Below are 18,657 nucleotides of genomic sequence, written 5' to 3' on the forward strand. Positions count from 1 at the left end.
CATATTAGCCCATCATAATGACCGATATTAAAATACAGTAGTGTAGTAGCAAGTGTAAATGTAATATTAGTGTAAGCCACTGTAACGATATGCACGTTTAACATTAACACTGCACTTAAAAATAGGAAAATAAAAACTGCACTTACATAATGATTACATTCAAATGTATTGCACATAACAGTTATTTTTTTTATGCTACTAAATGTGAAAAACAGACAATGCTTAAAGATGAAATGCAAATGTATTGTACTTAAAAGTTAAACAACTCAATTCTACAAACGTACTGTACTGGATTAAAAAAAAAGTTTAGGCCACTGTAATATTATGCACAGTTTAGCCATTCAGTGATTCTTTTGTGTGCCACTAGACGGAGCCCTCGTACCACCAGGGGCACGCACACCACACTTTGAGAATCACTGGGCTACAGGAAGAAATAAACATACAACACAAGATGCATTTCAAAATGTGCTCATTTAACATATTTTAGATAGAAAATGAACAAAGATTGATTTTTGGTAGGAGTTTATTTTTTTGGCTAAAGGTAAAATAATATCAAAATACAATTTATTGTTGTATTTTGTATTTTTTTTTACTGGCTAGTGACAATATGTCATAAAATCAAAAATTTGCTGGTTCAGTATTTTTATCCAAATCTGTATCTGTTGTAATTTTCTGGATAAAAGTAAAATAATAAAAAAAAAGAAACACACTTTGAAAAAAGAAAAATCTGCTGGAGATGCATGTTTTTCATTGGACACCGACAATATGTCACAGTGTGATAAACGTATTTACAGATTTCACCAGCAGGCAGCAAATTGGTGCAACTACTCCAGATCCAGCTAGTTTTGCTGCCTGAACGAGCTACAGAAAAGAAATGAAGATAAGAGCAGGATGTTATGCCGTTATGGGTTCTAATTTGGACACCCCTGTTCTCATCATAGGGTAGACCTTTCCGCAAGGAACACTGCATTTGTTTTGAACAAACTGACATAAGGTCAGTGTGGCCTGGCAACTTGACCGATGGAATTAGTTTAGTCACTCCATCCAATATCAGTGTGCTGGAGTGTATGTAAACAGGCCCACGAGAGTTTGTTTTCCTGGGAACATGTACATGTAGAAGTGGAAATGTAAAGGCCAAAGTGATGCAGAAAGTAGTCTAGTTGGGCGGGATGGCATGGAGTTGGTGAACACACCTTTGAAAGGTACAATACAACATATTACAACAGGCTCACTCACTGTACAGTGGGTATAAAAAGTCTACACACCGCTGTTCAAATAACAGGTTTTTGTCACTAAAAAATGAGACCAAGATAAATAATTAATTGAAATTATACTTGTACACCTCAATTCTTATATTATTATTTTTTTTCACGACAGAGGAAGTAAAACTAAACAATTAAAATACAGTTATGTGGTTGCAGAAGTGCACATGCCCTCATCTAACGGTATGTGTCTGTGTTCAGATTAGCCAATCACATTTAAACTCATGCTAAATGGGAATCAGCACACATCTGCCTCCATTTAAAGTGCCTCCGATTAACTCCAACTCAAGTTCAGATGTTCTAGTAGGCTTTTTGTGACTTTTTTTTTTTTTTTTTTTTAACTTACTATCTGGACCCCGAAGGTTTTGTTGCTTACTAGCAGACGCCAGAAGGTTTTGTGCTAACACTGACTGCTATTTTGAACTGGACCATAACAAAATTTCCTAAACACATGGGTAAATGTGTGTCCCATATAACCCAAGTTTAAAAGTGATTGGTCAATTCTGAACACAGCCAAACCCCCAGTTAGAAGAGGGTGTGCACACTTCTGCAACCACATCATCTCTGATGTTTGCTTTTATTTCCCCTCTAAAAAATATTTCTATTGAGCTGTACAGTTTATAGGTCACATTAATGGTGGAAAAGGTTCTGAGCAAATGTATTTCGGTCTAATTTTATACCACAAAAACCTGGTATTGGAACATGGGCGTGTAGACGTTTTATATCCACCGTATTGCTCTGCTAAAGTTTTGATTGTTTTTCTTTCTTTTTTCAATACCAAGCTCACCACAAACTGTTTGTTTTCTACCTGGAGACACAATCTCACACCACGATTCAACTGTGCTTTGTCGTCCGAGCCGCGTGCACGTGCAGCCGGAATCACGAGAGGGACGGCAATAAAGACGGCAGCGCCTCATCACCTTCCCTTCCCCTCGTGACGCTTGTGCTACCCGTGAAAGTCACTCGCCCTTTGTCACATCTTCCTTTTCTCTCTCTCTCCCTCGGAACGATTGTCTTGTGATCTTTTCGAATATATTTTCAATTAGAACGGCTTTAATAGTTGTTTTTTCTCAGTAGTCATATATTTGCTATATATTTGAATAGAAATATATATGTACATATATATTTTTTTAAAACAAACATATCTTTTTCTATTGCGAGAGCCCTGATGTTTGTTACATTTGATCATTGCTAAACATTTGGAGCAACTCTATTTTTTAAACCATTTTTTATTTTTGGAACTGATTTTTTGTTATGGGATTTTGCTTTTCGGAGAAATTGTGAAGAAATAAAAAGTCAATGAAATAAAGCGTACCATATGTAAAGTTAAACTTAATTCACGGATTCTTTCTTTTGTACAATAACAACACTATAAGGCTGTGTTCGGAATCATTCACTTAGTCCGCACACTCCTTTGCCCAATTTTTTATTATTATTTATTTTTCCATGGAACCAATTCTCCATTAATCGCTTAAAAGTCAAAGCCCTGTATAATATACTACAAGTTTTCTTTGGCGCCATCGTGTGGGAACTAAGTTGAAGTAGGGGGAAGAGCTTCATTTAGTCAGGGCATAGCCAAAAGTAGTGCTTTGCCGCCATTTAAATTTTTTTATTTTTTTTAACTTGTGGATTTTCACTCATCAGTCAAATAATTTTTGGAACACAACTCGGTCATGCCGTTAATTATGTCTGTGCCATTGCATAGTTACAACGTGCCTGATCAACATCGAGGGGTGGACCTTCAATAGTAAATATTGAACAAATAAATCATAATAACATCTTATTGTTTTATGCTGAGTTTGAAGCACTTTATGTCTATCAGTGTTTATTATGTGTTGCTCTACTTAGATCCAAGACTCTGTAAAGTGAATTCAGAGGTTTGTTTCTACATACATGACTCATTTTTGGAGAAATAGCGGAAAATCCCACCTGCCCCACTGTACAAACTATTTTTTAAATCATTCAAATTTGTCAGGGTTGTTAACAACAGTCTTCTTTGTGTTTTGTCAAATGTAGAAGACATCTTTATTTTCACTTAACAGGGACTTTATTTCCCCCCACAATTAATGAATTGAAATAGAATATTTCCAGAAACTGAAAATAATTTTTCTCTATGGGCGCAATACATCATGGAATATATTGACTTTCTAGTGACCGTTTTTGTTCGCGACTTTTCACGATGCATTGTGGGACGTTAGTGTGCCATGAGAGATCATCAGGTGTGCCGCGGGAAGTCATCCAATTTTACTTAATTGGGCCGAAAATTATTTACTACAAATAATGCATCTTGATTCAACTACCTATGCCAGCGACATACTGTAGAGTGACAGACAGAACAATTAAATGCTCTTCCACTAGATGGCAGAAGGTACATGATTAACCTGTGCCCCACTTTTTGCGACATATTTGTTGGGTGGTGTTTTCTGAGATTTTTTTCTCTCATGTAAAGGTTTGGCTCAATAAAGGTTGGGAAAACCTACACTGACTTCACATTGGGACAACACTACAAAATGGCAAACTCAATATAGGGCACTATGTAGTGGACGGGGAGTGATTTTGAACACAGCCTAGCCGTCTGCCTAGAAGCGCAACGTGAGAGTCGTCTCGTGAAGTGACAGCTTCCATCGTTATGCGTCTCTACGTGTTTGCTAGTCACCGTGACGGTGGGGGAAGGTACAGTATGGAAAGGGCTTCTTGGAGAATGACTACACCACTGAATTACGATTGTGGCATCTTGATGAACTGAAAAACAGTTGCTTGGTACCTACCCGTTACCTTTCTTTCAATCGCAAATAATATTACCATTAAACAATAAATTCAAAGTTCAGCTTCAGAAGTCAAAAATGGACTGTGGGTTTTAGTATTTAGACGCTCAACATACAGATTGACTTTTAAAAAGGTCCACCATTGTTGTGTGCCTGCCACACGTGCACATACTGTATATTGTATATATTTACACATATACATCCACACGCACACACACACGGCCTTGATAATCCTCATATATGAGATTATATTCCCCAATGCCAGAAATGACATTGACATTTTTTTTTCCATGATACATTGTACGGAAAAGACATTTCATGGAGCAAACGCCACCGAGTCGGGTGGCTAATGCGTACAGTAAAAGCATCGTGAAGTGGCACAATGCTGTGATATGAGCTCCTTTCAACCTCAAACATAACCAGTGGGAAATTCAAGCAACCACCTCTTGCAGCACGTGGAGAGGATTTTGTGCATACCTTGGATAAGTGGGGGTCCGTAGCAGGACATGAAAAGTGGACAAATAAATCGTGTTTTGGGAAGTGGCGGCGTAAAAGAGATGAGGAGAAAAGCAATCAGGCAGAAAGAAAGGCAACCCCCTCTGTGCTGCGGAGACTCCCCAACTCCTCCTTACTGCAGTATCGATGGGAGCCCGAGCAGCCCCCTGCGGCGCGGCACAGAGCAGGCACCTACGGGTGAGGAGCCGGGCATCGGTGTCTTCTTCACCCCGCATTTGACCACTAATCTTTTTAATTAGCCGCCACCATGTCAGGCTACACCAGTGTGTATGACTTGGAGTAGGCCCCCGCACCCCCATCCCTCTGCTTCTGTAGTCTGCCCAATCCTGACGAGCTGCTCTCCAAAAGAGAGTCTCTGGATCCTGCCATCTTGGAGGAGGAGGAGGCGCCAGCGGGCGTGCCTCCCGTGGCCCCCACAGCCCCACCGGAGGACGACGATGCTCCAGTGGCGGCGGCGGTGGCAGCGGCCGCGGCGGCCGCGCCCTGGGCCCCCGTGGCCGAGGAGCCCGGCATAGTGAGAGTCCTCTGGGGGAGCGTGGAGCTGCTGGAGCTGCTGGAGCTGGCGGACATGCCTCCCCCTCCTCCAGCGGCTCCTCCGGCGGACGCCCCGGAGGAGGTGAGGCTGGACAGGCCGGCGTGGCCCATGGTGAGGGCCTGCTGCTTGGCAGAATCCATAGTCATGTGACGGCCCTGGGTGTGGTACGCCCGCTGGGCCAGGCCGCGGATGGAGGCTTCACGGGGGGGAACCACTGGACACGGGTCACGCTGCTCCGACTGCTTTCGGAAGAAGGGGTCTGACTTCATGTAGAGGGGAATGTTGCAATAGTCACCTGCAGAGGACAAGTCAACAACACACAACAACAACAAATAAAAAGTTATTTCAGTGGGGGGGGGGTGTGATTTATTTGATGTAATTATTTAGAGGCTTGGGAATTAATTGCAGTGGGTCCTCAGTTTACTCAACTCAACTTTATTTATAGAGCATCTGTCATTTTTCATTTCATTTACCATAACGCTTATCCTGACAAGGGTTGCGCGTGTGCTGTAGCCTATCCCAGCTATCTTCGCGCGAGAGGCAGGATACAGCCAATCGCAGAGCACATATAAACAAACAACCATTTGCACTCACATTCACACCTACGGGCAATTTAGAGTCTAAAATTAACCTGCTTAACCATATCGTAACCATTCCTGCTTATTCAATAATTTTGGGGGTTTAATAAATTGTTGTTATTTATTTATTTAAATTCATTGATAATGGGCGTCAAATATATGTGGATTTTCACTATTGATGTGCAGCCCTTTACCCATTCCCCTAACCTACAGTTGAGTGATATGGCCATTAAATAAAATCTTACGTTGTTTATCTCAAAAATAATTTTTTTTTTTCACTTTCGCTGACAGGAAGACCAAATGACAATGAAATTATTCAAAACTGCTACTATTTTTTTTTTTTAATCAGTTCCCGAGTTTCCAGTTTTTGGGAGATAAACAAGCACCTTTTAGTTATATTGTGTTCAACGATAGCACAGTTGTTACATAATCCTAAAGAGGTTATTTTTGTCACTTTGATGTTCAGTTATCGAACATGTAAATGGGGCGGCATGGTGGACGACTGCTTGAATAATTGTCATTTGCTTTGGGGAAAAATAATTAAAAATTGGAAATATTATTATTCCCCCCCAAAAAATTGTGAGTTCTATATTAATGCCATATTCGTCAGCTCTACTTTGTAGTTTGGATTTTAAATACAGTATATCTTTTGTGACAATAGCCCTGGAACTTTTCTGACACACCTCGTATTAAAATTTTTAAAGTACGTTTTGGCAACTGGCTTAAAAATGGTTTCATCAAAAATTGTTAACATTTTTTTTTTTTTTTTTTTAAAAAGTCCCTTGACTGACTTAACAGGAAGGGGCTCAGGGCTGATCCCTGATGCAGTCCCAACCTCCACCTTAAATTCGTCTGTCACACCTACACCACACCTCACCACTGTTCTGCTTCCCTCGTACATGTCCTGTATTATTCTAACATACTTCTCTGCCACTCCAGAGTTCCGCATGCAGTACCACAGTTCCTCTCTGCGTACTCTGTCATAGGCTTTCTCTAGATCTACAAAGACACAGCTCCTACAAAGATCAAAGACACAGCTCCTACAAAGATCAAAGATCTAGCTCCTTCTGACCTTCTCTGTACTTTTCCAACAACATCCTCAAGGCAGGCGGCACGGTGGCCGACTGGTTAGAGCGTCAGCCTCACAGTTCTGAGGACCCGGGTTCAATCCCCGACCCCGCCTGTGTGGAGTTTGCATGTTCTCCCCGTGCCTGCGTGGGTTTTCTCCGGGCACTCCGGTTTCCTCCCACATCCCAAAAACATGCATTAATTGGAGACTCTAAATTGCCCGTAGGCATGACTGTGAGTGCGAATGGTTGTTTGTTTCGATGTGCTTTGCGATTGGCTGGCAACCAGTTCAGGGTGTACCCCGCCTCCTGCCCGATGACAGCTGGGATAGGCTCCAGCACGCCCGCGACCCTAGTGAGGAGAAGCGGCTCAGAAAATGGATGGATGGATGGATCCTCAAGGCAAATAATGCATCTGTGGTACTCTTTCTAGGCATGAAACCATACTGTTGCTCGCAAATACTCACTTCTGTCCTGAGTCTAGCCTCCACTACTCTTTCCCATAACTTTATTGTGTGGCTCATCAACTTTATTCCTCTGTAGTTCCCACAGCTCTGCACATCACCCTTGTTCTTAAAAATGGGCACCAGAACACTTTTCCTCCATTCCTCAGGCATCTTCTCACACGCTAGAATTCTATTGAACATGCTGGTCAAAAACTCCACAGCCACCTCTCCTAGATGCTTCCATACCGCCACAGGAATGTCATCAGGACCAACTGCCTTTCCATTTTTCATTCTCTTTAATGCCTTTCTAACTTCCCCCTTACTAATCATTGCCACTTCCTGGTCCACCACACTTGCCTCTTCTACTCTCCCTTCTCTCTCATTTTCCTCATTCATCAACTCCTCTAAGTATTCTTTCCATCTATCTAGCACACTACTGGCACCAGTCAACATATTTCCATCTCTATCCTTAGTCACCCTAACCTGCTGCACATCCTTCCCATCTCTAACCCTCTGTCTGGCCAACCTGTATAGATCATTTTCTCCTTCTTTAGTAGCCAATCTGGCATACATCATATGCCTCTTGTTTAGCCTTTGCCACCTCTACCTTTGCCCTGTGTCGCATTTCAATGTATTCCTTTCGCCTCTCCTCGGTCCTCTCAGTGTCCCACTTCTTCTTGGCTCACCTTTTTCCTTGTATGATTTCCTGTACTGTGAGGTTCCACCACCAAGTCTCCTTCTCTCCTTTCCTGCCAGAAGATACACCAAGTACTCTCCTGCCTGCCTCTCCGATCACCTTGGCTGTAGTGATCCAGTCTTCTGGAAGCTCCTCCTGTCCACCGAGAGCCTGTCTCACCTCTTCCCGAAAAGCTGCACAACACTCGTCCTGTCTCAGCTTCCACCACATGGTTCTCTGCACTGCCTTTGTCTTCCTAATCTTCCTCCCCACCACCAGTCATTTTACACACCACCATCCTATGCTGTCTCGCCACACTCTCCCCTGCCACTACCTTACAGTCGGTAACCTACTTCAGATTACATCGTCTGCACAAGATGTAATCCATCTGCGTGCTTCTACCTCCGCTCTTGTAGGTCACCATATGTTCCTGCCTCTTCTGGAAAAAAGTGTTCACTTCAGCCATTTGCATCTTCTTTGCAAAGTCTACCACCATCTGTCCCTCCAAGTTCCTTTCCTGGATGCCGTACTTACCCATCACTTCTTCATCACCCCTGTTTCCTTCACCAAGATTAAAATTTGCAGCAATCATGACTCACTCTCTGTCTGGGATGCACAGAACTACTTCGTCTAGCTCCTTCCAGAATTTCTCTTTCACCTCTAGGTCACATCCTACTTGTGGGGCATAGCCACTAATCACATTATACATAACACCGTCAATATCAAGTTTCAGCCTCATCACTCGATCTGATACTCTTTTCACCTCCAAGACATTCTTAGCCAACTCTTCTTTTAAAATAACCCCGACTCCATTTCTCTTCCCATCTACACCATGGTAAAATAATTTAAACCCTGTCCCTAAACTTCTAGCCTTACTGCCTTTCCACCTGGTCTCCTGGACACACAATATATCAACCTTTCTACTAATCATCATGTCAACTTTCTCCTGAGATTTTCCATTCACTCATACATCAAGATAACACTGTATTTATTTTTTTACAGTAAAGAAATAGAAAAAGACGTACTCTTGGCGCGGTGCGGGATGGGCACGGCTACATTCTTGCCACGATCATAGTCCTGGGGCTTGGGCGGCGAGGCGGTGAAGCGGCATATGCCGGGCTCCGAGGGCGTGCTCATGGACGTCATGCTGTCGGCGTTGTCGTTGGTACCCGTGGTCATCTGGTCGGAGGAGCTGTCGGAGATGAAGCACTCGGTGATTTCGAATTTGGCGTGCTGCAGGTGCTCCTCTAGCTTGGCGTGTTCGTACGCCCTGGCCAACTCCTCGTAGGTGGACGAGGCGCTCTCTGTCGATACCATGCTGTTACGACCCTTATCTGCAGAAAGGAAAGACAATCACTCCAATGCCACTTTAAGGACAAAAATATCTGGCCACTGATTCATGGAATGTGGGTGTTTGATTCAATCTCCTTGCCAGACAGAAGTACATAGGTGAATAAAAAAAGTTTACAAACATAAAAAAATGGTGCCAACGCTCTGTTAATTAAATTGGATTGGATTGTGGGAGGACGGATAATGCTATGCATTTGTCCTTCTGTGGACATTTTGGACAATTCAATGTTCAATGTCAAATATATTGATTCATTCATGGATCAAACACCTGTTGTGAATTTTGCCATTTACTCCTTGTTATAGAACATCAAGTTGTGCCAAAAGTACTAAAACATTGAACAGTTGAACATAGGCATTCAAAAGTCTAGAGAAGGTCAAATTAAGTTCACTTGTAAAGGTTACCGTGCATTTTACTGAAATTTCACATCCCTAACTTTGTGTGAGAGAATTAGTGCTGTGTAACAGCAGGTAAGTGTCACCCGTGTGCCAACCTGTGTCCTGCGAGAGGCTGGCACTGTAGCTGTCGCTCTCGGTGACAGTGATGCCGTGCTGCGAGGTGACCGTGCGCCAGTCCGAGGCGAGGACGCGAGCGGGCGTGGAGGCCTGACACTTGGTCAGAGTCCATTGACTAGAGTAGCGGTTCCTGATGCTGTGGGCTGATTTGACACTCTTCCTCGAAACTGGATCTGGTGGATGAACATAGAGGACGTTTCAAGTCAGGGACAAACCTTTGCAAAAAAAACAAAAAAAACACTCGAGACACATATAGTGGGGTTCAACAAACCAGGAAGACATGTGGGTCATATCGACACTTTCATTATCACTCACTGCTTCAGTTAGTTCAAGTTTGTCTCAGATGGTGAGAAAGCCCAACGAGGAGAAGGATCACTTACTGGTTCCTGGTCTGATGTCTGACATGTCAATCAAAGGACCAGTGTTCTGGATGAGAGCAGGGTGGTGAACGGACACACCTGCGCAGAAGCTTTGTGGGTTCCCGGTCTGATTGAACTCGGTGTCTGTCACAGGTATGGTGGCCTTGTCCTCGCCTGTCCGAGAGGCAGGAAATAGCTCAGATAAGCAAGTCCTGTGTTTATTATTCCTGTGACACGCAGACAGATGCGAGCAAAACAACACTCTCTCTCTTTCTGCCTTCCTCTCACCGATCTGCTTGATGCCCTCTTTGTCTTCGATCAGCAGCTGCACTCTCGGGATGTCGATGTGCAAGCGCGGGCCCTGAGGCGGCCCCTTCACTGGGGTGTCAAAGCTTCTGTTGTTTTTACTGCTCCACACACATACACGGACAAACATTCACAGTGTTGGGATTTGACAAAATGTTCAGGTTACACATGTATTTTGGAGGATGATTTTGAGAGGGAGGATAGAGGATAAACATTACCTGATCAGCATCTCTGCTAGGCTTTTGGCATCTAGAAAAAAAAGAACAGGATACTTTTTCAGTAAATCTTCGCTCAGGTCTTCCTGTGTGGTTTGGCGTTTGAATGAGATTGAATTCCAAAACATGCATGTTAGATTCATAGGTGTGAATGTGAGTGTGAATGGTTGTTTGAAGAGACAGCTCTGGAAAAAATTAAGAGAACATTGAAAGATGAAGCAATTGAACAAAGGTCAAATATGAGGACTTCAAGGGCCAATGCTGCTTGCTGTGTTCCAGTTTTATGGATTGTATAAGACTTAATTGATCATTGTCAGTGCCAGAACTTCTTCTTTTAGACTTTGGTGAGAAATGGTCCAAATGTCTTTTTATCATTGGAGTTGGGTAGAAGAAGATGGAAAAATCAGAATGGCAACTTGTGAATTGAGATAAGCCGAAGTTGTCCATTTATAAAAGTAGGGGGAAATAATGGGGAACAAGGATTGTCAGGAAGTTATTTCTTTTTTTATTTAGTAAAGGCAAAAATCTTGGCAGATGATAGATTTTATAAATTGATGGATAATCCAAAGCATGTTATGTTGATGGTGTTAAAATGATGTCATGTGTTCCATCAAAGAAGAAAATCACATTTTTTGTCTTGTTTTTAGATCACAATATGTCCCCATTTGTTGTTTTTGTGTTGCTTTTTCTCCATATGAATGAAAGTCTTCTGAAATACACATATTGATGTTGCACTGAAAAGCTATGTCAAATATATGTACTTCTTAAAAATTCCCAAAAATCAGTGCTTCTCGCTGCGCTTGTGTCAACAATCACATCGTTACAGAAAACGACAAATGCTTCAAGGTATTTTTTTATTTTTTTTGCATCACAAGGAAGATTTTCTTGGCATAAACTGCCCTATGATTGACTGACGACCAGTCCAGGGCCAAAGTCAACTGGAATAGGCTCCAGCTCACGTGTGAACCTAATGAGGACCGATGGATTTAAAAATATGGCAAATATCTAACATACACGCGATGACTTGAACAATATGTTCTAATGAAATTTGAAACACGTAAAAGGGCCATCCCACCAAATTGGTACCGTTTCCCCTAGGGAATAAAATGTATAAATGCATGATAAAAAGTATTGTAAAATACATGATTTACTTAGGTCACTGTCCTGCAAATTGATCTGATTGCCTATTTAATGAATACAATTTGAAAGAATAATTGAAACTACCTTTAACAGTGGAAAAATAGCATTTGTTGCCTGTCCCAGCTTCCCTAAAGTTGGACTTTACCATGAACTATAATAAATTAAATCCTTTAGAAATGTTATATTTTCTTTTTACATATTTGTCTTACTCCTTATCCCAACTTAGTTTGTTTTCTTTAGAAAAACACACACACTTTAGTTGTGTCCCTGGGTTTTCACTCAATCCTGTAAACCTAACACATTAACCCCTCTGAAAAATGTTGAATATTCCACAAGTCACATGGTCCACAAGAGGTCGCATCATTCAGATCCTCTGCAGGTCGTAGGAAGGCTAAAAGTAAGTTCACACATTTATTTTTCTGTGCATTTGATGACATTTCAACGATGACTGGGTGGGTTCTAATCGCTGCACAGTAATGTGACTTGTTAATATTATCCGTGAATGCTATCATTTTTTGGGGGTGGTTGAATCACTGTAATGTTCTTAGTGTCGACATGCTATTTAGCATGAATGCCATGTGGCTATATTTCAAGTATTATTGCTGAAAATTCACTCTTGTTACTTTCAGTCCTGTTTTTCCAAATGAGTGGTACAATCAAACAATGACAAAAAACAAAAAAAAAAAAACAAAAAAAAAGCTGCCCTTGATGGGCCAATACACACTTTGATGCTTGTAGTGCAATATGTGTATCCAGATTTAGAGTTGAAAAAGACAAAAAAAATGCGATTTATTTTGAGAGTTACAACAAGCAAAGGGCATTGATTTGATGGAATGGCCTATAAGATTCAGAATATGTTGCAAGGGACTTTTCATGTTAGATTGAAATTGCTAAATGTACAATCAGGATTATATGTAGATTCAACTTGGTTTTGGCTTCTCCCCCAACATACACACTTCAAACCAATCAGATCTGAAGTTTCACCCCTCCAGGGGCTATTTAAAATTAGATTTCCTGATGGGGGTCTTAAAACGGGTGGGCGGAAGAATTCTAAAACTCTAAAACAGGAAGTTACACCAAACAACACAAACAAACAAACAAACAAAATAACCTCCTTGGCAGAGGTAAAACTTCCTTCCAAAATCTGTTTGAAGTCAGCTGCTTTGTTCTTATTGCCAAGTCATCGGACCTGCACGTCCTACTTTACTTCTCTTCTCACCTCGGAGTCTCTTCAGCCTCTTTTCTTTGCGTTTCTTGCGTACGATGAAGAGCAGCGCCACACCGAGAGTGACCAGGATCACAGGGCAGCCAATAGAAAACAGCTTCTTGACGTCGTCGTTCTTTTCCAAAGGGGACTTGATTGGAGGAATTGTGCCTGGGCATCAAAACAGCAGAGCTAATGCTCAAAATAGCCTGTTTGATGTTCGAGACTAGTCAGTGCGGCTGGCCGTCAACTCACTGCCGTCGTAATCCAGCGTTGCAAACTGGGAGCTCTGGTTGCCACACCCGGCACTGTTACAGGCTTTCATCTTCAGCTCATACCAGGTGGCCTCACGCAGCTCGGCCAGGAACACGTCTTTGGTGGCGTTGGTGCGCACGTTCTGCCACGCCCACGTACCTGAAGCAACGCGGACACGTTGAGACATTTACTATCAGATTTTTAATTTTTTTATTTTTTAACCACGGGGATGGAAGTGACTCACCTTTCAGGCGAAACTCCAGTGTCACAGCGCTGATGGGACAGCCGCCGCTGGCCCAGCCCTGCAGGTTGAGGCGGGCGTGGCTGGAGTTGATGTGGGTGAATACGGGCTGGTCCTTGTTAAACTGGGGCTCTGAGAAGTAACCATTGTGCCAGGTATTGTTTAGGCAGATAAGTCACATGCAGGGCACCACTGCCGTAGGACTACTACAATATTCCCAAAGAATGTTACTTTATGTATCATTTAAAATCACGTACAGGTAGGCGCATACATATTCATTCCCTGGTCAGATTTTGCATCAAAGGGAATTGTTTTTTTGTTGAATGGATATCTTTCAGTTAAAAATCCGTGTGTTGTATGTAGTAATGTATATTGTTGTTTTTTACAAAAAAAAACAAAAAACAGTACTTATATTTCAGTTGTTGCAATACTAAGCACAGCCACAATTAGTTGAAAGTCAAAGGATGTTGTTTGTTGAATGAGTCAATATCACCATCAGCTGCCTTTGAGACTTTCCCATTTCAACCCCAAATGTTGAGATTTTCCAATGAACTTCATATTCATTGTATTAAGTAGATGTTATGCTGTAAGAAATGTCCATTGGTTAATCTCCCAGACTTTTTTTTCCCCTTCAAAATATCGAAACTGAAAACAGACATTGATATGCAAACAACACAATATGTATGCTTGCTGACAAGCTGGACAACGACAGGTTGGACATTTTTGGCTAATGTTAGCATTTAAAGAGCACTTGGTGTAAATTGACCCGGCAACATGATTTATTTAGGAAGCTGTGTACTGTTTATAAAATATATTTGCAGTTTCTGAAAGGTTTTTATGTCATGATATTTCACTATGACAGAGTGGGCATGTTAAGATCGACAAAAAGAAGATGAACATTACGAAACATAAGTGTAAATATTCATTCTGCATCTAGCCACTGCTTCAGCTTCCTCTGAAGAAAGACCAAATGCTGGTTATAATGTCATTGAAACTATCACAGGGTTTCTTAAAGGGGCAGGTCCAGTACACCATAATGACAGGGTGGAGAGCAATTTGTTCAATATAATTAGGAAAATAGAATATTCATGATCAAAGTGACTCATTTTCTCAAATAACATGTGGACAACAATATCACGTAAATGATGATTTACTATCATTTCACCACCTACTACCCACATTATAGTGAGGAGCGCAATGTGTGGGACATGCAAAAATCATGTATATCCAATGAAAAATAAATAGATATACAATGAAGGAAACACATTTTAAGAGAATTCTCATTGGACTGGCTTGTGTGCAAATGTTTGGCCACTTACTGTATGATTAGACCTCAGTTCTAGAGAGAGAATCTATTTGATGTACTGTATCACATAGAGCGGGACGGTGAACAACTGGTTAGCACATCTGCCTCACAGTTCTGAGGACCCGTGTTCAAATCCGGCCTCGTCTGTGTGGAGTTTGCATGTTCTCCCCCCGTGCCTGCGTGGGTTTTCTCCGGGTACTCCGGTTTCCTCCCACATCCCCAAAACATGCATACAGGTTGATTGAGGACTTTAAATTGCCCGTAGGTGCGAATAGTTGTTTGTTTCTATGTGCCCTGCGATTGGCTGGCGACCAGTTCAGGGTGTACCCCGCCTTTCGCCTGAAGAGAGCTGGCATAGGCTCCAGCACGCCCGCGACCCTTGTGAGGAGAAGCGGTACGGAAAATGGATGCGTGAATGAATGAATGTATCACACAGATGGCATTTTTCTGGTTTTAGATGAGCATTTGGACAATGTGTAAATAACAGCAGGTACAGCTTCAATCGTATGAGAGTCAATACAAGCAAAAAAAAAAAAAAAGCTGATCATCACGGAGATGATTTTTGATACAGCTTCTGTATTGTTGTAATTAGAATGAATGACTGGTTAGCATACACTACAGTATATTTATGTCTCTCTGTTCTTTGAGGGACGTCTCACCTCGGCCGTGGGTCTTGGCTTCGATGATCTCGCTAATGCGTCCCGCTCCGACGCTGTTCTTCGCCGCCAGCTTGACTTTATACCAGGTGCCGCAGCGCAAGTTGTCCAGTTTGAAGGAGCGCTCGGTGGAGCTGATGAACACATCTTTCCACTCCTCTGTGTTGTCCACGGAGTACTGCAGCACAAAACCTACATACAGTGCGCACAAAAAAAGTATTGGCCATTTATAAGATATTATGTTCATAAAAATTCATCACTTACATGCTAACTCTGAACATCCTTTGGCATGTGATAAACAGATACCTCTCCATTCCACTAGATGACAGTATTAATCTGTCCCAGTGACCCCCAACAAAACTCAGTTTGAAGGGCAGCCTAGTCTTTCGACAGGTAACTTTTAGAAACAAGAGTGGGATGCTGCTTACTGATCATCTGTGCTGATTACCATAATATATATATATATTTTTACATGTAACATTAACTCAGCTGTATCGAAGAGCACACTTTCTCCTGTTTGGTGACACTTTGAATGAGTCGTCCGTCTGTTAGTAATGACGTTAATGTCTGACTAGAGTGGTTTGTACTTGTTTCCTTCATCTTTGTTCACCAGGTTCTTTAGTATTCACGCATTGGGAGCATTTCTTGAGATACTGCATTTATATCAAGCACTCAGTAATGCACTCAGCAGACACTCACTCACGTAGTTACGCCTGCAGAAACTAATGAGATCCAACATATGAGATGCCTTTACAAAGACAATATTTCTCAATTATGACTAGTACTGCCAGAGAAGTATTCATGTAACATTATCCGTATTATTGCAGTGTTATAAAATGTCCTGGCATCAAACCTGGAGCTGGATTTCCAGTATTTTGGTTATGTAGCTACCTAAGAGGGGCAAACAAATTGCTCGCGAGTACACAAAGTAGTTAATTATTAATTGACTTCCAGTTCTCATCTAATGACATATTAGCGCTAAGTACGTTTGAGCTAAGACCTTTATCTGAATAGATTTTACTCAAATGCAATTACTTTTGAGCAAAGTACCAAAGTAAAATACAACTACTTCATAATGACGTCAGTGTAAAAAAACAACAAGGAAAATGCTTTCTCGAGACTACCACTATAAAACCCTCAGACTGAAAAAAGGAAACACATTGACATAGATCAAATTTCATATTAGATAAAGACCATAGATTCATACCCCTGATAGAGCTTCCGCCGTTATCGCCTGGTATCCATGCCAGAGTGATGGAGGAAGTGGAGGTGGTGGACACTGTGAGACGAGGCTGGTCTGGAGGAACTGAACATCAGACACACACCATGAATATCCGTGTGTAGTGTACTGACTAAAATGTGTTGAACTGTATTTGTTTGAATTGCTGTTGTGAAAACTAGTTAAAAGTTTGTTTGGTTCTTTGTGTGGATGGATACTGGGTGTCCTGCGTCCCGAGGGGTCTGTGAACATTTCAGGTTTTTTTTTGTTTTAATGATTGATTGAAGGGGTGGTGGTCCAATGGGATGGGGGAAAGGAGGTGAGTCGTGGGGAGGAAGAGCGGGAGATGCGGGACCAGAGAGAGAGAGTTTTTTTTGGTGGCGGGGGTCTGCACCTGTGTTTTGGACACGAACGGATGCTTGGACTGTTTTTTGGACACGAACGTTTTTCTTGGACTGTTTTGAACGCGAACGGATTGACTATTTCAAAGCCACGGGTCCTGTCTGCTGAACGCCACGGGTCCTGCCTGCTCAACGCCACCGGGCTGCCGCTTCGACGCTACGGGATCCAGTCGCTGTGCCTACTGAAGCGTTTTGAGGGCTCGTTCCTACGACAATCGGTTTGGGTTTTCCCCCCCAGTGAACTGAGGGTTCAACGGTTTTGTGAGTACTGCCCAGTGAGGGCTACATGTGGGGGCTCGTCCGGGATCGTTATTGTTCACTAGTGTATTGGTGAGCAAAGAGGAAAAAAAAAAAAAAAGGAAGAAATTCGGTCAATGTTGACCGGGGTTGTAATAGTACTGTAATCACAATACTGAGTGTGTTTTGTGTGACTGGTTTTGAAAAAAAAAAAAAACTCAAAACAAAACATGGAGTCCGAACAAATAATCAAATGGTGTGACGACAAAGGTATTGATGTTAAGAAATCTATTGTGCTTAGCGGGGTTTCTCTTGATGTTACTGATGAGAACATTTATAAGGTACTTGATGAAGTTAAAATTTTTGGTCGCACTAAAATCAGAGGACGGTGTCTAACACGCACAAACAACAATCAGTCCGTATTAGTTGAGACCACAGATGACATGACTAAAACTGACTTACCTGAACAGTTGGTTGCTGGGGACCCGTCAGACTTGTGGGTAGTAAGTGTCCCTGATTTTCAGACTTTCCATGTGACTAGTGACAAAAGAGGTTTCCAATCCAAGCTAGTATCATTCTTAGCCAGTGAAGGAAAGACTTTAGATGATGTGACAGGTTTGCTTAAGACCACGCCTGCCCCACCCACTGTTCCTGACTTGAACACAGAGCTTGTCAATGCCATCTCTTTGCTTGTGGAAAAATGTCAAGCCCCGCCTATGGACGGACAATGCTATCGAAAACTTCGCTTCTTCTCGGGCATAAAGCCAACGCTACCTGGAGAAGAGGAGTATGACTCTTGGGCGGAACAGACCACCCACCTGCTAGATGAGTGGCAATGTTCTGATGTTGTCAAGAAACAGAGAATCGCTGAAAGTCTCAAAGGGCCTGCAGCAGATATTGTCCGGGGTTTAAGAGCCACTAACCCCAGTGCCACTGCCAATGAGTATCTTAAGGCCCTAGAAACAGCTTTTGGGACCACAGATAGTGCAGCTGATCTCATGGTAAAGTTCCGTAACACACTCCAGCAAGAAACTGAGAAGTTGTCAGGATACTTACTCAGGTTAGACAAACTGCTGCACGCTGTTCATCGGAAAGGTGGGATCGACGTCACTGACATGAACAGGACACGCATCGAGCAAATTGCTAGAGGTGCACTCACTCATGATTTTGCTGCACTTCGTATAAGGATGACTTACAAGCTAAAGCCCGCTCCAAGCTTCACAGAGCTCCTTCGTGAGGTAAGAGAAGAAGAGGGGATGGTTCTTGAAAGAGAAAGAGTGAAGAATGTTGTTTCTTCATCTGCGGTTAAGTGTGCAGGTTGTGCTACGGCGTCAGTGGTGTCAAAACAACCAGAGTCTGCACCATCAGTAGCTGTTGGAGTGGAGACCGATCATGCCATAGAGAGTCTGA

The 18,657-nt window shown here is 42.3% G+C and overlaps 1 protein-coding gene across 3 annotated transcripts in view; it reads right to left on the reverse strand.

The window, feature by feature from the left end:
* Nucleotides 1-203: 203 nt before the first annotated feature.
* dscaml1 (Down syndrome cell adhesion molecule like 1) overlaps nucleotides 204-18,657 on the reverse strand; it is a 146,019-nt gene continuing 127,565 nt past the window's right edge. For 2 of the 3 annotated variants that reach the window (XM_061780900.1, XM_061780903.1), the window contains 11 exons: nucleotides 16,598-16,696; nucleotides 15,394-15,582; nucleotides 13,432-13,560; nucleotides 13,188-13,346; nucleotides 12,948-13,103; nucleotides 10,592-10,622; nucleotides 10,356-10,474; nucleotides 10,089-10,241; nucleotides 9,687-9,881; nucleotides 8,871-9,179; nucleotides 204-5,373 (listed from right to left, as the gene is read on the reverse strand). In XM_061780900.1, the coding sequence (XP_061636884.1) occupies nucleotides 4,799-5,373; nucleotides 8,871-9,179; nucleotides 9,687-9,881; nucleotides 10,089-10,241; nucleotides 10,356-10,474; nucleotides 10,592-10,622; nucleotides 12,948-13,103; nucleotides 13,188-13,346; nucleotides 13,432-13,560; nucleotides 15,394-15,582; nucleotides 16,598-16,696 (2,114 nt within the window). In that variant the 3' untranslated portion in view covers nucleotides 204-4,798. The remainder of the gene's footprint in view (nucleotides 5,374-8,870; nucleotides 9,180-9,686; nucleotides 9,882-10,088; nucleotides 10,242-10,355; nucleotides 10,475-10,591; nucleotides 10,623-12,947; nucleotides 13,104-13,187; nucleotides 13,347-13,431; nucleotides 13,561-15,393; nucleotides 15,583-16,597; nucleotides 16,697-18,657) is intronic. The other variant, XM_061780902.1, reaches the window with a different exon arrangement.

The sequence above is a fragment of the Phyllopteryx taeniolatus genome, chromosome 8 (genome assembly GCF_024500385.1).
Source record: "Phyllopteryx taeniolatus isolate TA_2022b chromosome 8, UOR_Ptae_1.2, whole genome shotgun sequence".
Taxonomy (NCBI): Eukaryota; Metazoa; Chordata; class Actinopteri; order Syngnathiformes; family Syngnathidae; genus Phyllopteryx; species Phyllopteryx taeniolatus.